Below are 19,620 nucleotides of genomic sequence, written 5' to 3' on the forward strand. Positions count from 1 at the left end.
GAAGATCACAGACCAATGCTTATTGCACTGAACTTCCCATGCCCAGAAACATCTGTGCAAGAGTCTACTAAAACATTAGTGCTCACTGCATGGAGGTAGAAAAGAGTACGTGACCAGACAGTGGAAAACAAGTTCCCGTGATTGGTATAGATGATGGGGAGTTACTGACAATGTTATGGGAAATACAGAGTTTAGTTTTCTTTTATAAGGCTACAGCAGTGTAAAGGAACCTTAACCTCTGTATATGAAAATCAGACTGTTTTCTAAAAAATCCGGGGATTGTTAGGTAAATGGGTTTGATTATACCAGTTTGGACAAATATAGGGAAGACTGAAGAGATGGCAAGGGCTGCAACCCTCCTCATCAGCGACTGTGCACAGTGTGCAAAGTCTGACAGAAGGAAACTCAAGGGGGTAAAGGAATTATTTATGGTATTAAAAACTTATTGAGCTGGCAACAGTAGTGTTTAAATTAAGGAAGGAAAACAGGAGTTGAAGACGATGACATGAATCCAGACAGCAAGAGGTTGGACTGATGTTCTGAACAGGTGCCAGGCATCTGGAAATCTCTGGAAACAGGACCGTAAGGGTGCTAAGATATATGGGAAGCGAATGAGTGATGTTATCACGCTGAGGGTGCAGAGGCAAAAGAGACTCACACAGTCAGGAGACAAACCACAAAACCTCCCTGAAAGTTGGAGTCATATGAAATGGTTAAGGTGGGGGGGTGCTGGAACCACGAGCATGAAATAACTGGAGCGCCCATTTTGTCACAAAAAGGAAAAGGGAACTGAGCACCTTCCAACTCCTCCCCCATCAAACTCTATGGGCATCTCATCACATTGGCAGGAGGACAGAAACAGTGCCACAGCCTATGCTACTTCCAACAGTCAAGTTTTCTGGCTTCACTATGTAAGTCCCTTCTGCCTCTTTCAAAATCCTAGAAAATATTCTCATTACATTTCTCTGAGTGCTATAAACTGATTCACGGAAATAGAGGCATATCCAAATAATCTACTTCAGGTTCAGGGATCTGAATGAAAGTATAACACAATACACAGCACAGTGCAGATGCTGGTTTAACTCACTTCATCAAGGAATTGAAGTATTGCATTCCCTAGGGACACATTATCTTCCTTATCTGTTTTCTTCCTAAAGCTGATATCAAGCTTTTAACCATATCCCAGGGTACCAATGTCAAACAACTGCCTCTTAAAATCCCTCCCCACAGATTTAATTAGACAATTTGTCACTGTGTTCTAGAATGTGCCGAAAAGGATTTAAAAAACAAAACCTGAAGTCCTTTGCAACAGTGATATCTGATGTCTAAAAAGAGAAGCAAGCAGCAGAAAGCTAAGCACACGCTTCTGAGCATTTTTCTTCTGACTCAAAAAGCAAAAATCCATGGAGCAATAACACACACACAAGAAAAGACCAAAGACTTTTAAATAAAGCCAGTAAATTCAATAGAAATGTAGCTGCAAGGTCTGGATGAGTTCAGACGTACAGAACGTGGCTGGAAGGGAGTCTGTGCCCATGCACACCAGGTAGACAGCAAGCCAGAAACATGGTGACCGATAAGCTAGAGAAATGATGAATTGCTGTAAGCTCATATTAGAAGTTAAAGGGGGATAAGCACAAACGACTTTGCCAAATTTATGGTGAGATCATTTAGCAGGAGTGTGGTGATTAGCTGGAGGCCTCCTTTTCCCAAGCTTTGCTGAGCTTATCTGCCCCAAATCCCTGGAACAAACCCAGACTAACTGAAGGAATTTACTAGCTCAACATGTGGACCAGAGACATTATTTGCCAAAACATGTATACAAAGACCCTTCACCCAGATAATATTGGAGATCCTGAGGGCTAAAGCTATGAGGATGGAAGAAACCAGTAAGCAAATCTGGAATCTGTTAATTTTTCTAGATGATAGTCAAGACCCTGAAGTAGATTGGTGTACAGGTTTTGTAAGCAGAAAAGAGAAGGCTGCAAATTCAGTACACTTAATGTACTCATCATTGGATGTACCAGATCCAGGACACTCTTGTGCTGAGTTTTTTATGATGTTACAAGAGACAAGCCTGCCCATGTAGTTCATAGTCTACCAAAAGTAGAAGGGTGGAATGAAGCATCCTCTTTCTTTGACATCTGGGAAACTGAGATCTAGTGATATTCTCACACAGATGCTCAGCTCAATCTCAGTGGCAGTCAGATGTGCAATGCCGTACAGTACCTGAGTCTAAGGGCTATGCAAAAGGACATCAGAGTCCACAAACTGAATGCCATCTAGTATGAAACTAATCCCTTAAAACTGGCACTAATGTGACATGAGTTATTCATAAGAGACTCTGACCTATCTGGGGTTCCTGTTAGAAATCAACACCATCACTGCTTTCAGTCATGAAAAAGTAATAAAGCAATTCCAAAGAGGGCATCTAATAAGACAAATCTTTACCAGCAGCAAAAAACATAAAGTATGTTTATACTATTACTATTAATTTTTTGAATGCTGCCATTAACTTCACCTGAGCTACAGGCTCAACCAACAAACAAACCAACCAACCTCCACTTCTTTCTTAGGAAAGAAAAAAAAATTGCTGTGTTCAAGACAAGTCCATCAAGAGGGCAAAGTTCTGGAGTACACAACCATTTGAGGGGTAGTTCATCCCATTAAAGGCACAAAAAACCCTTTTTTCTTCTCAGTGAAAGTAGAAGCTACTCAGTTCTTACATGACCAAGAGGATATCTGATCAGCTTTCCCCCAGAAAAGGCAAGAAAGAAAAAATCCCTCTCACAAGACATACTCACTTTTGTTTATCTAGGAACAGAACTGGAGAGGAGAGTGGGAGGAAATCAGTTTTGATTGGGACCTGGAGGTGCCAATGCAGTAAGATATAGTTACAAATAAGACTACTAAAATGAGCCAATGTAAACAGCTTGCTTTTAATGGCAGTTGCTAAAGAGAAGGGAGGTTCCTTTCTAAGGTAGACCACATAGCTGCATGGTTATGGCACATGGATATATCTTGTTTGCTTCTCATAGTCACTGCAAAGGATAAATGGCTGCCAGAACAGTGTGACTAAAATATGAATGTCTTAAAAGAATATTGATACTAATGAAAGTCAGATGATTTGCGCAGTCAAGTTAATTTAGAGCTAGTCAACAAATAAAAACCACTGACAATTAAGTGCATACGCAAAATGACTCCAAAAATGTTCCTGAGCAAATCACCGGCTCACTGTCCAGTGTTGTAAAAGATTGCAGATTCGGTTACAAGCAGCTACCACATTTGCAAGACACTCAGTAGACCAGCGGGATCTTCTGCACTGGTGAGATTACTTGTAAAAGGCCCCACTCTCCTCAGCTTCTTCATGCAATTAGCTGCGCTCACAGCTGCTGGATCAAACCGTGGGCCCCTCTCTGCTGACATCAGAGGTCATTGCACTGACTACACAAAAGACTCAATAACTACTCTAGAAAAATTCCTAACTTTAAGGCTGCTAAAGGTAAGGACTAGGGCATGACTTTGCTGTTTGCACTCAGCTTTTAGCCTCTCCATGTCTGCAGAACAGGAGTGGTCGTGCTTCTTTTGCTACAGGAAACAAACCCTGAAGATTGTGAGCTACCCAGACCATGGAGAAACATGCAGCTGCCATCAAGAGAGATGGCAGCCAGAGAATAAGGGCAACGGAGATCCCAGGAGAGTTCCTCTATGAAGATATCAGGATGGATAGGCAGAGGTAGGAAAGCCAGAGATGCCGAAAGGGCTATAGGCCCATGACTATGCTGGTGACATGCCTGGGAAGAACAAATTTCTATCCACTCACCCATAGAATAATCAGTGTTCAGCTTGTAGCATATGAATCTTGCTGAATATGACTTTCAGAGGTGTCTGGAGGACTTCAAATGCAAGGGGACACCATAGCTGAGCACCTTCAACCCATACTTTAGCAAAAAGACAAGGTTTGTCCATTTTGTTCACATAAGAGGAACGATTATCTGACAGCCAGCATATTCCTCAGCCTGGATATACTTGTAGCTCCACAGCAGTAGCAGAGAGGTTTCACTAAGGATGCCACAGCCAGGTCCCCACCAATGGGTGTGATACCACCAATGCCATCAATTAAATAGCCATACAACAGCAGAATGAAAACAGGGACAGTTGTGATGAAGAGTTTGTTCCGGTAGGAAGGGCTGAAATACCCTTGGCATGTAATTTATCCCAAGCTGAAGTCCAGTAGACACTTCCTCATCTCACGCAATAAAAATTCGGTTTACAGAATTTTCGCACATCAGCCTTCTGCTGATGCCCTTGCCAGGGAATTTATTGATTGAATTTTAATTACTGCAAATTAAACTTAGAAGGTATAATTACTTTCTCCTCCATGAACACAACACCAGAAACTGAGGGTTGCAAAGGACAGAAGTGTTTTCACCAAAAGCAAGAGGAAATCCTGTTCTTTTTGAATAAAGTGTTAAACCACAACAGGATGTGAAATGTGTGAGGATGTGCAAAAAAAAGGAGAAGAAAAAAAAGGCTGCTCTGGACAGAGACAAGAGGGGAAATTTTCTTTAAGGCGAGAAACAGGTGATGCTAAAGCAACACAACTGCAAGATTTGAAGGGTTAAACTGTTTGCTGAGCCATTGAGTAGGAAACACACAGCTGTATCAACAGGAAAGTGGGATCAGGAGTCAGAAGTGCATTTTTTAACTTGTCCTTTTCTTCCTCAAATCTACCAAGGAGATTAACAGTTGATATTTAATACAAAAAAAAAGAAAGACCACGACTGTGCAAGTTCTGCAGCAACAAAGTACAGAGAGGGGAGAGAGCAGGCTCCAGGGTGCTGGCAGCTGGACAGCACTTATCAGCAATAGCATCCACTTCCCAGGCCACCACGAAGAAATAAAGCCTGTGCAAGGTTCTAGGAAGTCTCACACAATGGGAATTTATTGGCTTGAGGATGGCTGCCAGGCCCTAAGGTCCAGCTGAGCCAGAAGCAGCGAAGGCACTGAGGAGCAGACCTCCCATGACTGTCCATCTCTCAACATACACTTTTCAAAGGCCACTTTTCTCCTCCCTCCTCTACTCTCCTAGGCTGAATAACCCTATGAAATGATAATTTTGATTTCCTATTTCTCCATTTTTTCAGCCAAGCTCACTACCTCAGGAGTGTCCAGGTCTCACTGGTTTCAATTTGGATTCAGACACAAAGTAGAGAAAAATAAAGAGATATTAGAACACTGGTGTGGATCTGGTCTCAGGTTTCTGACCCTACACAGACCTCCCATTAGCTTTCCAAGAAAACAGTTGAATTCAGCATTTCAACAGTAACACACAAGGGCTTTTCTTTTTTTCCTCCTGCTCTGTTTCAGTTACAGAAACTATCTGTTAATGTACTGTGTAAGCCTGGGACAACGTTCATTGTCTGAAACCCCTCTAGCTCATCAGAACAGTAGAAAAAGGCAGGAATGAGTTTAGCTTTATCAGAAGGTCAGCAAAAATATGTGACTTTTGCTACTCACATGGTACTTGGGGTATCCTTCCTATAGAGAAACAAAACACAGAAACACAAACAAGCAAACCTTTTACAAAAAGACTGATGTAAAATGAGAAGGAACAACTTTTTTTTCCAAATACACTCATTTTTTAAGCCAACAATTAATAATTTCAAGCCTGTTACAAACTGCACTGTGGTTGAGGGGAGTTTAGAGCGGATCCTTGGGGACCAGGGTCTCACACCCCATGTTCACAGAGCCCAAACCATTAACTCCCCAAACCAGAAGGGAACAGATACTGCCTGCTTTTTTAGTGGCTTTTCAGAAGAGGATGCCTGGGGTTTACGTTCACTCCACTATGGTTTTGTCTTATTTTTCATCTTTAAGAGTGATTTAGATCCATATCCTGGGTTTTTTTCAGGTGATTACCCAATTCAGGGTAAATGTTGTTTTATCATTTCATTCAGTAGATCTCAATAGCATCAGATGATCCATATAGGTAGCAGTTTGGCAAAAAAAAAGAGTGAAAACTGTAGGAAGTGTACCTCACTTAAGCTTTAATATCATTAAAAGGAAATAAGATGATCACAAAAAATTATGAGATTAAAAGATACAAAAAAAGCACTGGGGCTTTCCACAGACAGAGGCTGAAAAGCCAGGGCAACTCCTAGGAGGCAGCAGGTACACTCGTAACTCTAAGATAATTCAGAATGACTACTATTCAAATACCTTATATAGATTTATTCAACATTAGTGAGAAGGGAATAAAAGAATGGTTTTGTTCCAAAACAGTACTTCTTCAGTACTGAACCGGGGTTCATGCAGAAGTTACCACCTACAGATGCTCCAAGATCTTCTCTGCAGTTCCGAATTTAAGAGGAGTTTGTTTTTAATAGTTTGGCTGCTTGATAGCATTCTTTAAAGCAAACCCTGAATTCAGATTAAAAATATTCACCTTGATGTTCTCTCACAGTCATCAAGTTCCCTTACCTTGCCATGGACAATTTCTCTACATCTGCGTTGGTCTGGATTTCCACGGAGTGCCCCATTTAAAATGCTACAGACCTGGCATGGGAAGGATCCTTCTTTTGGCTGCTAGCTCATGGCTAGGAACATAATTCTTTCCCTTCCTGAAAATCAGCAGGGCTTGGCCCAGAATATTTGGCTTGCAAGACTTGGATAAATTTGGTTAAGCCCTCATGTAAGTTGAGGGCCATTGCATTGCAACAGAGTTTTGCAGTAGGTATTTGCCCGTCTCCTGCTTTGGAGCCCCATATGAAGAGGAGACCACTTGAGGCTCTGAGTGCATGGGCAACCGAGTCACCAGTCTTGGTTTAACTGCTTTGGCCAGCCCCAAGCTCTAGCCCCGAGAAACAGCGTGTCCTTAATTCTGACAGGATAACAACATGGGGTCCTCTCACCCGTGTTTTAGCTGCCCATAGCAGCGGCTGAGCAGAGCATCAGGGATGAGGAGCCAGCAGGATCGCAGGGAGACACAGCCAAGGGGAGCTTGGAGAAAAGACCACCCATGTAAGTCTCCCATGCGAGGCTTGAGAGATCGGCTGATCCAAGCAACTTTTCTAAGGGGCATTTGGTTTTCTAGCGAGAACTGCTACAGGGCAGCAGTCAGCAGAGTGATAGCTACAGACAGCATCTTGTCCCACGTGCTATGAAAAAGGAGAAGGGGTAGGTGATGAGTCCCTGAAGAGGGGGAACAAGCTGTTCCTGAAGAACTGGCCCAAAAACAGCAAAAAGAGTGAACTCCGGCAACGGGAAGGAGGGGACTCAGAAGAGATCAGAGCCAGCTCTCAACCCAGCCTGAGCTTTGCATTACAGACATTATTCCAGACATGCTTGAAGCTCAGATCCTGTTTTAATATGCAAGAGAAAGCCCCCAAAAGCATCTGTACCTTCCCTCCCACCCCCAACAAAAGCTGACACATTGTAAATGGGGAAGGAAGAAAAACAGGGGCCAGTAGATTTGCCCTTGGCTTTTACAAGACTTTGAGGGCAAAACCATTACTTTTGAAATAAACACAGTGGAAACTACAAGCAAGGAAATGATAACACCTCCTGGCATAAATTAATGAAGAAAAAAGTAAAGGAGTGAAGTTATTAGGACAGGAAAAGTATGTATTGTGCTGGAGAATGAATCCTCTTGCCCCTGAAGTCAGTGGAAACAGAACTGAAATTCAGGGCTTTGGTAAAAAAAAATGCCAGAGAATGAACCTAAAATAACTGGTGCAAGCGGTAAATGTGAAGGCTGATATACTTGGAGGTATCAGCTTTCCGGATGGGAATGCACACACGGCACTAGCAAGAGCAAGCAGAGCGTGTGACATTCTGCTCCTAGGAGGGATTGCTCATGGTGGAAAGCAGCATCTTCCACGAGGATGAAACTATTGAATAACCCTGTTTTAATCTGGGGCCAAGAAATGAAGTGACTGTCCCAAAGGCAGACAGGATGTCTGTGGCAGAGCCAAAAATAGCAGTTAGATTTCTTGTTCCTACACTGTAACCATACCATGATCCCTCCTCCTACACACAGCTAAAAACCTAAGTTGTTTAGTTCTTACTGGATGCAAAAAAGAACTTGTTCCACTGAGCTGACTCTCAGATGCTGTCAGTTCAGCAAAGTCAGTTGCTTAGTGTTTTAACTTTTGACCATCAGATGCACCTGATGCCTGCAAAAGGGAAAGACTCTTTCACCTCTCCAATACCTTCAAATCCAGAAAATCAGTGGTGATCAGCAGTTTATAACTTGATTCATCCGTGCAAAGTGATGAAATGGGTCTTTCGCACATGATCCACTCTTGCTTGCGTGCAGCTATGATACCTGCTGGGGCCCAGGTCTAAACCAGCCAGGTGACAAAATTCCTGTTTCTGATGCAGAGACCTGCTGACACCATGAATGGCATAAAATAAATAAGTAAATAAATAAACAAACTGATAAAAAACCTTGCTCAGGCCAGGGTATTGCTGCAGCTCTACCACAACCCACTCACATGGGGAGTCCTGCACCCTGGCACTGAAGCGCTTTGACAGGTCACAAGGAGAAAGTTGCTTAGACTTCAGCACCTACATGCCTCCCAAAAAACACACTGCGCAAATGCTACCACATCCCCATCCTAAACAACCCCAAACTGCAAAGTTGCAACTTCCCAGCCCTTCAGCGGTTAACGCTGCTGCTTTCACACATAGAGGAGGACCCCAGGTATGTCGTTTGACTTCAGAAGGCTAGAGATGAATTTCTAATTATATGGGTACTGACATTTTTGCATGTCTCGGAATAACTGGTGTTGGCTGCCTGTAGCCCACAGCGTGCCAAGCAGGAGCGGGAGCTGTGCCCAGAGCCTCCACGCAGGCACGGGTTTGGTCACCCAGTTCCCTGACACGCGAGGGCAGTGTTGGTGCACAAATGACAAGGCTGTGGTTCCCCCTCAGCAGCTTTGCACAGCACCCTGCTTCTTCCGAGCATCCCCCTGGGCCAAGGCTGCTCCACAGACACGATTTGTGCCAGAAAAACCACATTTGGGAAGCGTATGGGGAGGGAGGTGTTAAGCCAAAATATTTATATCCGCACAGCTCCCGTTGTAAAGGCAGTTTTTCTAAGAAAGCTTCCTCTGTATTTTACGGAGTGAACAATAAAACTAGGCTCAACACCTTTATGGTCATATAGTCACATGGGAAAGAGACAAATGCAATTCTTTAATTGTTCTTCTACTAAATGGTACAGTCATCTAGGATGCAGAGGTTTTAAAGGGAACTCAACTGTGCTGCCGCAATATCCATTTATTCCTCTAATCAAATAGTCCAGCCTCCCAGATGATATTCTGAAAAGCATTTTAATATTGCTGGGGGGGGGGGCACAGAAACAGTCAAAAATATGACACAAACACCTCCTTGCGTGCAAACAGACTGTCTATATGACACATGGAATAACTGACACAAAACATAAAAATACAGGGGGGATGTGGGTATATGCATACGTGTATTGTATGTATGTACACGTAAATCATACAGAATTAAGTGTATCATCTAAATGAAGCAGAAGCATCTTATCTGAGCCTGAAACCAGGCACGTAATGCATCGTTCCGCCACAAGCTCAGGAGCTCACCCACACCCGGGCAGCTTTGGCGGGCGAGGAATTCACCAGCCTGCACAAGCGCAATCGTACCACCGCTTTGGGGAACCCCAGTGCACTGAGGAAGCTTAGTACAGGTTTTGATGTAAAATATGGAAAAATAAGTCAAGTGACCTCCAGAAATCCACTACCTCATAGACATCGCCTTGCAGCTTCTTTGACCCGCATGTATTTTTTAAATGTAATTTTAAAAATGTACACTTGGCACTCTAATAAAACAGTGAAAATTAATAGTGAATGCTCTCCATAAATGAACTGCACTGTTAAATAGCAGAGATGTCGTTATATATTTAACTACAGTAACTGCAATACCTAGGGTCAAATGTGGAAGAAAAACTCGCAGAAAGAAGCCAACGAAATTTGCCCTCATTCTCTTGCATCAATGTATATCAGCCCACACACAGATGCTGTGGGTATGACCTCGTCCTCCAAGGCCAAGATCCAGCAGGCAATACTGTCAGCAGTGCTTATAAATAAATCACCTGCTGAATGGCCAAGCTAGTTAATGGAACCTGGATATTTTCCTAATGAATTTTCCACCCTTTTTTCCTCATAAAAATGTAACCAAAGAGTTTTATAGTGTAATCCACTTGCAGATTCTCAGCACTGGCTGCAGTTTTTGTGGTTTGGTCCTTCCTTGCTAAACAGCTAAAATGACCCAGCTGTTACTCTAAAACCAGGGAATTAGTAGCCTGCGGGCAGCCAAATACATGTGCCAGCCACTCAGAGGAGTGCTTAATTTTCCTCATATGGATTTTGATATCTCTGCCTTCTTGTCAGCCCAGATACAGAAGGTTCCCTCTCTCACAGCAGATATAAGCTGGTCATCATGAATGTGACCTATAGCCTGCTTGGTTATCATACACATCCAGGAATATTCTGGTGGACTTTAAAACCCAGAAAGGAGGATCCACAAGTCCAAAGAACACAGATGCAGAGTGGCATCTTGCACCACAAATGTGAGAATGCCAAGGATACCATTTATCAGGCATGGCAGTGACAATGACACAAGTGTTTAGAGCATAGTCAGGAAACGTTTTATGATAGTGATGGCACTTTTGGGGGAAGTTAGCAGTCTCTCTGCAGAGAGCTGGTTCATAAGTTGTCTGCCCAGTGCAAGATGTCTGGCCCCTTCATGGAGTAAAACAAATTCACCAGAGTCACTGCCTCATATGATTAGTGTTGTCCCCAAAAGGCACCAAACTGGGTTTCAGCGAAGCCATGCTCCTTTCTTTTCTGTATAATCATCCTGTCACAGGCCAAGCATACGTATATGGAGATGAGGAAACTTCAGCAAAAGAAAGAAACAATCCCCCACTCATCTTGCTGTCTCTTGTTACTCGAAAAGCTTCAGTAAGAAAACACCAGAAATGAAAGCAGGATGGTAGTCTGGAAAGCTGCTAGAGCATGGAAAGGAATCGAAACTTTTAAACCACTCAGAAATTAAAGTTTGAGTTGCATTCATAAATTCTAGAAAGGGGAAAGTGCTACCATGCACACATAGCTAAAAAAATTGCTGACTTCTAAAAGAAATAAAAAAAAAAATAAATGCCTGAGTCATCCAGAGCAATTTTGGTCAAAGTTGTTAAGTCTATGTGGGTTATGCTGCTCTTGGTGACATGTAGCAAGTTTTGTGTCAGGTATTGTACAGAATTACAAATTGCTTACTACTACTGACTTTACTGTGTTCTTTCCATTATATACAGATTCTACATATAGTAGTTCCATGTTTCTAAATCTAATGTAGCTACTAACTCACTCAAGCTAGACAGCTGCATGCTAGAGATGTAATGATAAAGCCAATGCTTCATATCCCCCTGGAAGCCTTTCACTGGAGGTGATTTCAGTATGCTGGGAAGGGAAAGGACAGGTTCACCTTAAGCTGAGTAGGAGGAGTTTGTTTCAGCTCTAAGAAAAAGGCATAAAAGCAGCCAAAGCATTACAGGTATTGTGAGTTCTGTTCATCTGAGGGTCAATGAAATGCTGGACCAAGTGACCTTGCTATGCTGCCCCATGACCAAGTACGAGACATTTTTTCTTATAACTCCTTCCAAATCTGCAAGGCAAGCTCTTAGGAGAAGGTGCTTGTGCAGGGCTGGAATTTCTCCATGACAGTAAAGACCTAACTGCACACATGTCCAGCAACATCAGGATCCAGGTGACTCACAACCCTCCATGGATGATGCATAAGCTCACAATTATTTCTTCAAATACCTCTTAGGTTTCCCTTTGGGCTCATTGCATGCCATCCTGGAGTTCATGAAACTTGGCCTTCCAGCTTGCTCATCTCTCATTTGCTTTATAGGTTAAGTAGAATGACAGACCCAGACTAATAAAACAGAACAACGTGGGAGCTATTGAGAAAGAGAAGAGGAACACAGAGATGACCACACAGTCCTGGAATGCATTACCAACCCAAGTATTAGAAATTCATTATTCAAGTTGTGCTGCAAAGCTTAGCTTAAGTTTTATCTTCTTCCACAGCTGTTTCGGCCTAAAGGCTCTCCTTTCCTTCCCCATCCACAAGAAGAGTTACTTGTAGAGCAGAGCCAGCTGTTGGCACCCACAGAGGTAAAAATGCCTTTTTTCCCTTCTGCTTTCCCACACCTAGCTCAGATGCAAGGATTACAAGTTAAAGCCCAGTAGCAGTCTATTAGAAGACACAAGGGATTAAGAGGACTCCAGAAGCTTCACCCAGGATGCCAGAATCAGCAGCAGCCAAGAGGGAAACACGTAAGGTTTCAGTATGGATGCAATAAATAACAGAGGCACCAGTGGAGGTACCTCGCAGAGCTGGGAGACCACCAGGGTGCAGGAGAACCAGTGATCCTCACCCACAGCTAGGAAACCCAGAGCACCACTGGAGAACATCTGCACAGGGCTTCTAAAGCAGCAGAATCAGAGTCCCTTGACCCAGGAACACATCTGTAAAAATAAAGCCCTGTGATCCCCCTGCCAACCTGCAGCAATGGGAGGCTGAAGGTAACTCATCTCAGGAGACCCTGGGTGGGACAAAACTTGGAAGAGGGAGTGAGGGGGAAATTGGGTACTTTAAGCGCATTCCAAGAAACTGGGTCTGAGTTCTTCGTGAACATCAGAACACAGAAAGAAAACAAATGGATAGACTTTGTTTGGGCCCATCACTGTCAAGCTGACGGCCATCAGTTGAAGTTTCTATTTAATAGGAACAGAAAATTCTACATTTGACATAAGCACCTAAGAATGAGGATTGTTGAGCTGTATTATAAGAAAGCAAAGGGGGAATATCTTAATCCAGGGTGCCTACCTGCACCTCCCGGTGACAAACTTAAGTCTGAACCAGTGAAGAAACCTTACCCTGCTCTCTGGTCCACAACATGAGATGCTGTCAGGCTTGATACTCAAATGTATCTTCAGCTGAAGCTGTGGGCGTTCAGCTTTTGCCAGGCCACAGCTGCCAATGTTCACATACATGATACTATTTCTTTTTGTTTAAAACAGCTTCATTTCCACTTGTGCATGAGAGCCAGGGATGTCCAGACAAGAATGCTCAGGACCCCGCTGGGACATTGAAGCCATCCAAAAAGAGCAGTTCTCAGTAAGCTGAGCACTGGGAAGATGCTAAAGCAACTCTTACCATCCCAACATGCGAGCCTAGAGCTTCTGAAGAAAGAAGTCAAATGTCCCATGTGGGTGTGGAGGACTTCTGAAATTTTTAACTGGTGCCTTTTCATAGCACCTGGGGAAGGCAGGAGAAGTTAAACATGCATGAGCCTTTCAATGGACAGACTCCCAGTATCATCATGTAAAGCTCTTCCTTTTGCTAAACCCCACAGTTATCATTTTAACTAACGCTTTTCCCTGGAGAAGCCCCACTAACAAAGTACTCGCCCTGCAGGCAGGACTGCTGCAGTTTGGAATGGGGACAGGACCCATTTGTGTCCGAGAGGACACAAACAGGCAGTGGCACAACTGCGAGGTGGGTTGGCAAAGACACTGTTGCACACTGGCAGCTGATGGCTATCAAAGCAAATTCAGACACTGATAGGAGAAGTTATGAAAAAAAATGCATAAAAGCCTGCTGCTCTCTGCAAAAACTCTGTGTGTGTGTGTTTGTGTATTTAGGAGGCATCTTCATCAGAAACAGACCTGGGTCTGGACCTCTGACCCACGTGAAGCACATTCAGTGCTACCTTCAGGATGTTGCCTTGGCAATGATTCCATTCTGCAAGTGGATTTGTGAGGGGGGCACTGCCAAATGGAAGATCAGCTTTGGGAAAGCCCCATGTATGATGCAGCCATGCCCATGGGGATTATATCTACCAGCTTCGAGCCACGAGATAGTCATTTGCATAGCTGAATCCTCAGCTGCTATAACCAGTGTAATTTTAATTGACATCTACAATTTATGGAAGTGTAGCATAGGAGCCCTTCTAAAGAGAAGTGTATCAAACCTGTCTCTGGCAACCAGATGCTGTCAAGCAACAGGGAATGGTGGGAAGGTTAGAGGGACAAGACACGTCAACTTTGAACCTATTCTGCCTAGGATTATCTACGCATCATTATCCATGTTGCAAGCCTGGAGTCTTCCATTAAGAAGCACTCAATAGACAAACCTTAGCCCACCTCCCCTGGAGAGCCATGGGATTTTTGCCGGCAAGAATAAAGGTGTCTGGAACATTTAGCATTAGACTATATATGAGCTGCTAGCAAAGCAAATACATAAATTAATAAATCAATTCGTAGCTTTTTCTTTTCTTTTTTTTTTTTTTCTTTGGTTCCTGTTTGGTCAGAATGTGGTTTTGCCTGGAAGAACCCAAAGAAATGTAATAATTTTTTCCTGCCACCAAATCTAAACATTTTACAAATGAAATTCTTGGCCTCACATCTGTGCCAATAAATCTTATAAAAAGAAGAAGGAAAAAACACACATTATGGTTCTCAAACCACTTTCCACACAGCCTGGGGCAGCCCTGAGTTTGGGTCATTATCAGTAACTATCCAGTGAAATCAATGCTCACAAAGGAGATGGTGCCTATATAAAACCATCTTTGAATATCTCTCTCCTCCCTCAAATGCACTAAAGCCAAAAGCCTGGTGTTTGTGTGCCGTGACTGCCATCACATCAAATAAAAGTTTCAATACCTGCCTACTAGTTGATGCGATGAAGAGCAACACCATTCTTTTCTATTTGACCTGCTGCTTACCAGCACCATTAAAGGAAAAGTCTGCAGGTTTGCATTCACCTTTTTTGAAATTTATTTTAGATTTTTAGATCCACACACCACCTATTTCTCCACTTCAAATGTTTTAGAAACCTCCAATGCTGTTCCTCCTGTATAATCTCCTTTACTCATTTTCTACGAAGTGCAGAACTGCATTTCTGATCATCACCCTGGTTTGGGACATTTAGTCCAAACTGAACAAGGGGTCTTTTATCTACTGAGTCATCTGGACTAGAGGCTGAAGATCCTGGCTCTGATTCCTCAATGTGCAGCACCGAAAGGGACCAACACATCCAGCCTTAAAGTCCTTGCTGCAGAAATGACTCAGGCACTGAGGAATCTCAGCCTAGTTGACGGGACTTGGGCTCCCATGGTCTCTGCCCTTATATCTATGAAAAAAAATATTTTAAGAAATGTTTGAAAACTTATGCCTCCAATTCCAGCTATGCTCAGCTATTTTTCTTTTCCCAAGCCCATCGCCTGTGCAGTTATGCCCTAATAAAACTCTGTTGATAAAACTGTTTAAGAACTCAGTAACTGCCTGTAGCTTAATACAGTACTGGGGGACGGGGAGCACTGCCGCAGAATCTGATAGCTGCCTTCTGAAATGCCCTTTGAGACCTGTTTGACCTTCCCATATTAACTCCTCTGTCTTTCTCCCTGGAATGGGTATATATATTCCAGTTATGTTCCAGATACTCAACCCTCCTCTTTCCCTGTGGAGAATCTTTTTCTGTCCATATTTCTTCATATAAGTGAAGAGTGACAAGTCCCCAGGGAGGCCACAGGGCTTTGCCTCTGCACAGTGACCTGCCTGATGCCAACACTCCATGAATGCCTCTGCAGCGTTGGAAAGATCTTTATTACTGTTGTGTTGATGCCACCAAAGACGCAACACAATAGACAATGAGGTGGGGAGGTGTCAGAGCTTTACCAGCATTCATCTGTTATGACCTGCGTGACTTAGCTAAGATATGGCTAATGAGCAGGGTGGCCATGTCAGCTAAATATTCACAATATCCTATACCATTTGCCATATCCCTTGCTCCTTCAGACATCCTTCCTTTAAGCAGACCAAACCAGGCCTGCTCTTCTCCAGAAAGTCCTATAAATATTGCATAGACTAAAACTCCCTCCCAGTTGCTTTCCCCAACCCCTCTCATCCCTCCATGCTATCATTCTTTTCATCCCCATTCCCTCACTCCCTTGTGTACACCAGACAGAAATCTGCCCTTCCTCAGCCTACCAACTCCCTGTCACATCCCAGTTCTGGTGTGGAGAAGACCCACAGAAAGCCACGTCATTACAGGGGGAAATCATCCCTACTCAATGGTTTCTAAGCACACCCTTCCAAGGTCCAACTCCATGGGTATGTTTGGGAGGTAACAGCGCCCCTGGGATGCTCCAGAGAGACACAGCTTCACCTGTTCCTTTCAGTGGAGAGCTGGAATCGAAACAGTCAAGACCCAGGACTCTTTTTAGGCAATTTTTGATACTGTTTCAAACTCTTTTTGAGATACTCTTTAGACCAAACTTGCTGCCAGCAGTAGTTGGATTGCACTCACTTACTCACCCCCCCCAGCAGGCGCATGTGTCTGCATGCACTCACACATACTTTCATGCTACAGCAGCTTTTTTTACAAACATCCTTGATATTAAGGGAACCCAGGAAAACCACTGTAAAATTTACAAGGCTCACACAGATCTCCTCTAGTAACACTGTTTGGGGGGTGTGGGGGGGTCCTCCCTCTGTGAGATTTTTTTCCTTGCTCAATAAAAATCAACCGAGGTAAGAATCAGCTTACCTCAGAGAGCCCAAGAGCTTCATCTTGTTTGTTTGTTGTTAGTTTTGTGTTTTGTTTTGCGTTGTATTTTTTTCCTAGAAGAGGCACCACTATCAGTCCATCTCCACATTCAAGCAGGACTTATCGCTTTGCCATCTGCCTTCACGCAGGTGCGTCTGGCGTACCACACCACACCACGCGTGCTACTTTCTTGCTTTAAAGCCTCGTTTTACCTCGCAACACACAAGCCAACCCCTGATGCCAGCAGCCCTGCAAAGCAAAACCCCCCCTTCCCCGTGCAAAGCTGCTGACATTACCCCCCCTTCGAGCAGCGGCGATGCTCAGAAACAGCTTCACACGTGTCTGGCTCAGGGAATGCCCCGGCCTCAAGCCGGGTACCCCAAAGGGTTCCCTAGGATCCACCTCTCTTTCGGGGTGCTCCAGGGCTCCCCGAGCGTTGCCTCCGGGCGTGGGGAGGATGATGAGGGACATCGCGGGTCGCTCTCCCGGTGGGGACAGGAGCTCCCCGCACCCCCTGCCTCCCTGCCACGACCGTCACCTTCCTAAAAAACACCTTCCAACAGCTCTCCACAGCCGGCTCGCTCTCTACGCCAGCCGCAGCACGCACCGGGGGGAAAAAAAAAAAAAAAAAAGAAAAAAAAAAAAAGATAAACTCAAACACCTTCTGAAATGAGCGGCTTTTCCACCCAGGTTTTGCCAAAGAGGAGGGGAAGGAAAGCAGCTACTGCCTGCGTGGACCGGGCAGCTAAAAGAGATGGGGAGAGAGGGAAAGAAAACCCTCCTCCGCCACCGGCCGCAGGCAGCGCCGGCAGCGGCACACCTGGGGGGAGCGGCCGGCGGCACCGCCCGGCTCCCGGCCCCCTCCCCCGCTCCGGGGCCGGCCCCGGGCCCGGCCCCGGGACTGCTTCGGTCCCGGCCCGCTTTCCCCTCCAAGCCGCTGCCCTCGCAGCCTCACCCTGGCTCCTTCGGGCAGGAAGGGGTCATCTTTGCCTCCTTCTTTTGCTCCGCAATGCAAATAGCGGCAATAAAAGGAAAAGGAAAAAAAAGGAAAAGAAGAAAAAAGGGGAAAAAAAACCCCAAACAAACACCACCCCACACTGCAGTTTTCTGTGCAGACCCACCTGGATGCCGTGCAGAGGTGGACTTAACTCAGAGACACTTCTGCACCCTTTCCTTTTTCCCCTTTCCCCTTTCCCCTTTCCTTTCCTTTCCCCTTTCCTTCCCTTTCCCCTTTCCTTCCCTTTCCCCTTTCCTTCCCTTTCCCCTTTCCTTCCCTTTCCCCTTTCCTTTCCCCTTTCCTTTCCTTTCCTTTCCTTTCCTTTCCTTTCCTTTCCCTTTCCTTTCCTTTCCCTTTCCCTTTCCCTTTCCTCTTTCCCTCCACAGCTCATCTTTCCCTCCTCGCTCTCACATCTCCCACCTCCCCAAAGCTTACCAGTGCCCACCTTCCCACATGCACGGCACTCAGCTCTCCCAGCCCACCGTGCATTAACCCCAGGCGTGTTTGCAGAAGACGAGTCGCTCCTGCAGTTTCCCAACTCACCTGCAAAATGCTGCTTGTTGCTAGAATCCAGGGCAAAAGCCACCTCATCCCTGGAAGCCGGGATTAAATACATTGATTGAACCCAGATTTAGAGCCGTTTTGAACAAAAACACCACTTTGGGGAACGCAGAGCAATCCTCAACTGGCAACCTAGCCTAGGCACTCTGCCTTTTTCTCTTGGCTCTTTGGGGATTTTATTAAAGACAGATCTGACGTCAGGGTGAAGGACAAGCCCTGCATTTTTCCTCTGGAGAAACTTTTCCTGCCTTCACTTCTTCATTTTTGTGTGTGGTGTTGTCCCACCTCCTGCATTTCAGTGTATCGCCGTTAGCCAAAGGGCTCTTAAAGGGAAAGCTGCAGCGCTGTGGTCCATCGCCTGCAATCTTAGCACAGCACCAAAACGCTCAGAGCTTACCTCTCGTGTTGCTCATGGCATTCAGACTCTTGCAACTTAGCCAGCACGGCAAGAAACGTTTGATCTGGCTTTACTGATTGTGATTAATGACCTGACATGTGTACGGATACGCACAGATGTTTGATTTATTTAATCTTTTAAAAAGAGTGGCTTCATTTGAATTGCGGGAGGATGTTTGTCCTGCGAGTGCACCCTGTGGCAGGCAGTCTGCCAGCTCCCTGGGGACCCCCCTCTTTACAGAGCAACCCACATGGGAAACAAAAGGAAGGACATACTGTCCCCTGCCATGTTACACATACCTTCTGTGATTTTCTGGAGTGTATCAGAGTATGCATCAGCTCCTGGGCCCAGTTATGTTTCTACCCTGTGCCAGTAGTGGGCATAACAAATATTGCCCAGGTACATAGGAGTGCAAACCCCACCCTGAGCAGAGCTAAACTCTCTGATCACTTGTATCTCTGTTAATGTATACCCTGATTTTAGCTGTGTCATGTCTGATGTGTTTTTTCTCCTTTTACCTGGGCACATGCACAGTATTTTCCCTCACCCTTCGAAATCTGAATTGGAAAGAATTTAAAGTCTCTTTCATCCTTAAACTGAAATAGAATAGTATAAGGAAAATGAGTGCTTGCAAAGGGAAGAAAAATCCTATTAAACCGCTTTACAAGTCTTAGACCCAAGGAAGAGTTGAAGCATGGGCTAAATGAGGTGTCCAGGTAAATTTAAAAGTAGGCAAGCCCTCTTGCTTGATGTGGCAAGCTGGGCAGTGATGGATGGGTGAACACTCTAATGGCCAAACTAGAACTGAGATGGGACCTCAACCTCTGCCTAGCCTTGGCTACCTCCTGTGACTCGGGTGTGCTGGGTCGGGTTGGGTTGTGCCAGCCCCAGCCCCCCCAGCAGCCATCCCAGCCCTCCAGGGGAGCTGGTGCTGCGGTGGGGTTTGCTCCCCAGACCCGGCACGGCCGAACACTCACGGCTGCGGCTGACGGCAGCTGGGGAGGGGAGAGCAAGGAAG

At 44.8% G+C, this 19,620-nt stretch overlaps 1 protein-coding gene across 1 annotated transcript in view; it reads right to left on the reverse strand.

Moving 5' to 3' along the window:
- Positions 1–18,343, reverse strand: part of WISP1 (WNT1 inducible signaling pathway protein 1) — a 35,589-nt gene extending 17,246 nt beyond the window's left edge. The window contains exon 1 of the mRNA XM_010576903.1: positions 18,188–18,343. Coding sequence (XP_010575205.1) covers positions 18,188–18,235 — 48 coding nt within the window. The 5' untranslated portion in view covers positions 18,236–18,343. The remainder of the gene's footprint in view (positions 1–18,187) is intronic.
- Between the last annotated feature and the right edge of the window lie 1,277 nt (positions 18,344–19,620).

This window comes from Haliaeetus leucocephalus, unplaced genomic scaffold, assembly GCF_000737465.1.
Source record: "Haliaeetus leucocephalus isolate CR32 unplaced genomic scaffold, Haliaeetus_leucocephalus-4.0 Scaffold555, whole genome shotgun sequence".
NCBI classification, from domain to species: domain Eukaryota; kingdom Metazoa; phylum Chordata; class Aves; order Accipitriformes; family Accipitridae; genus Haliaeetus; species Haliaeetus leucocephalus.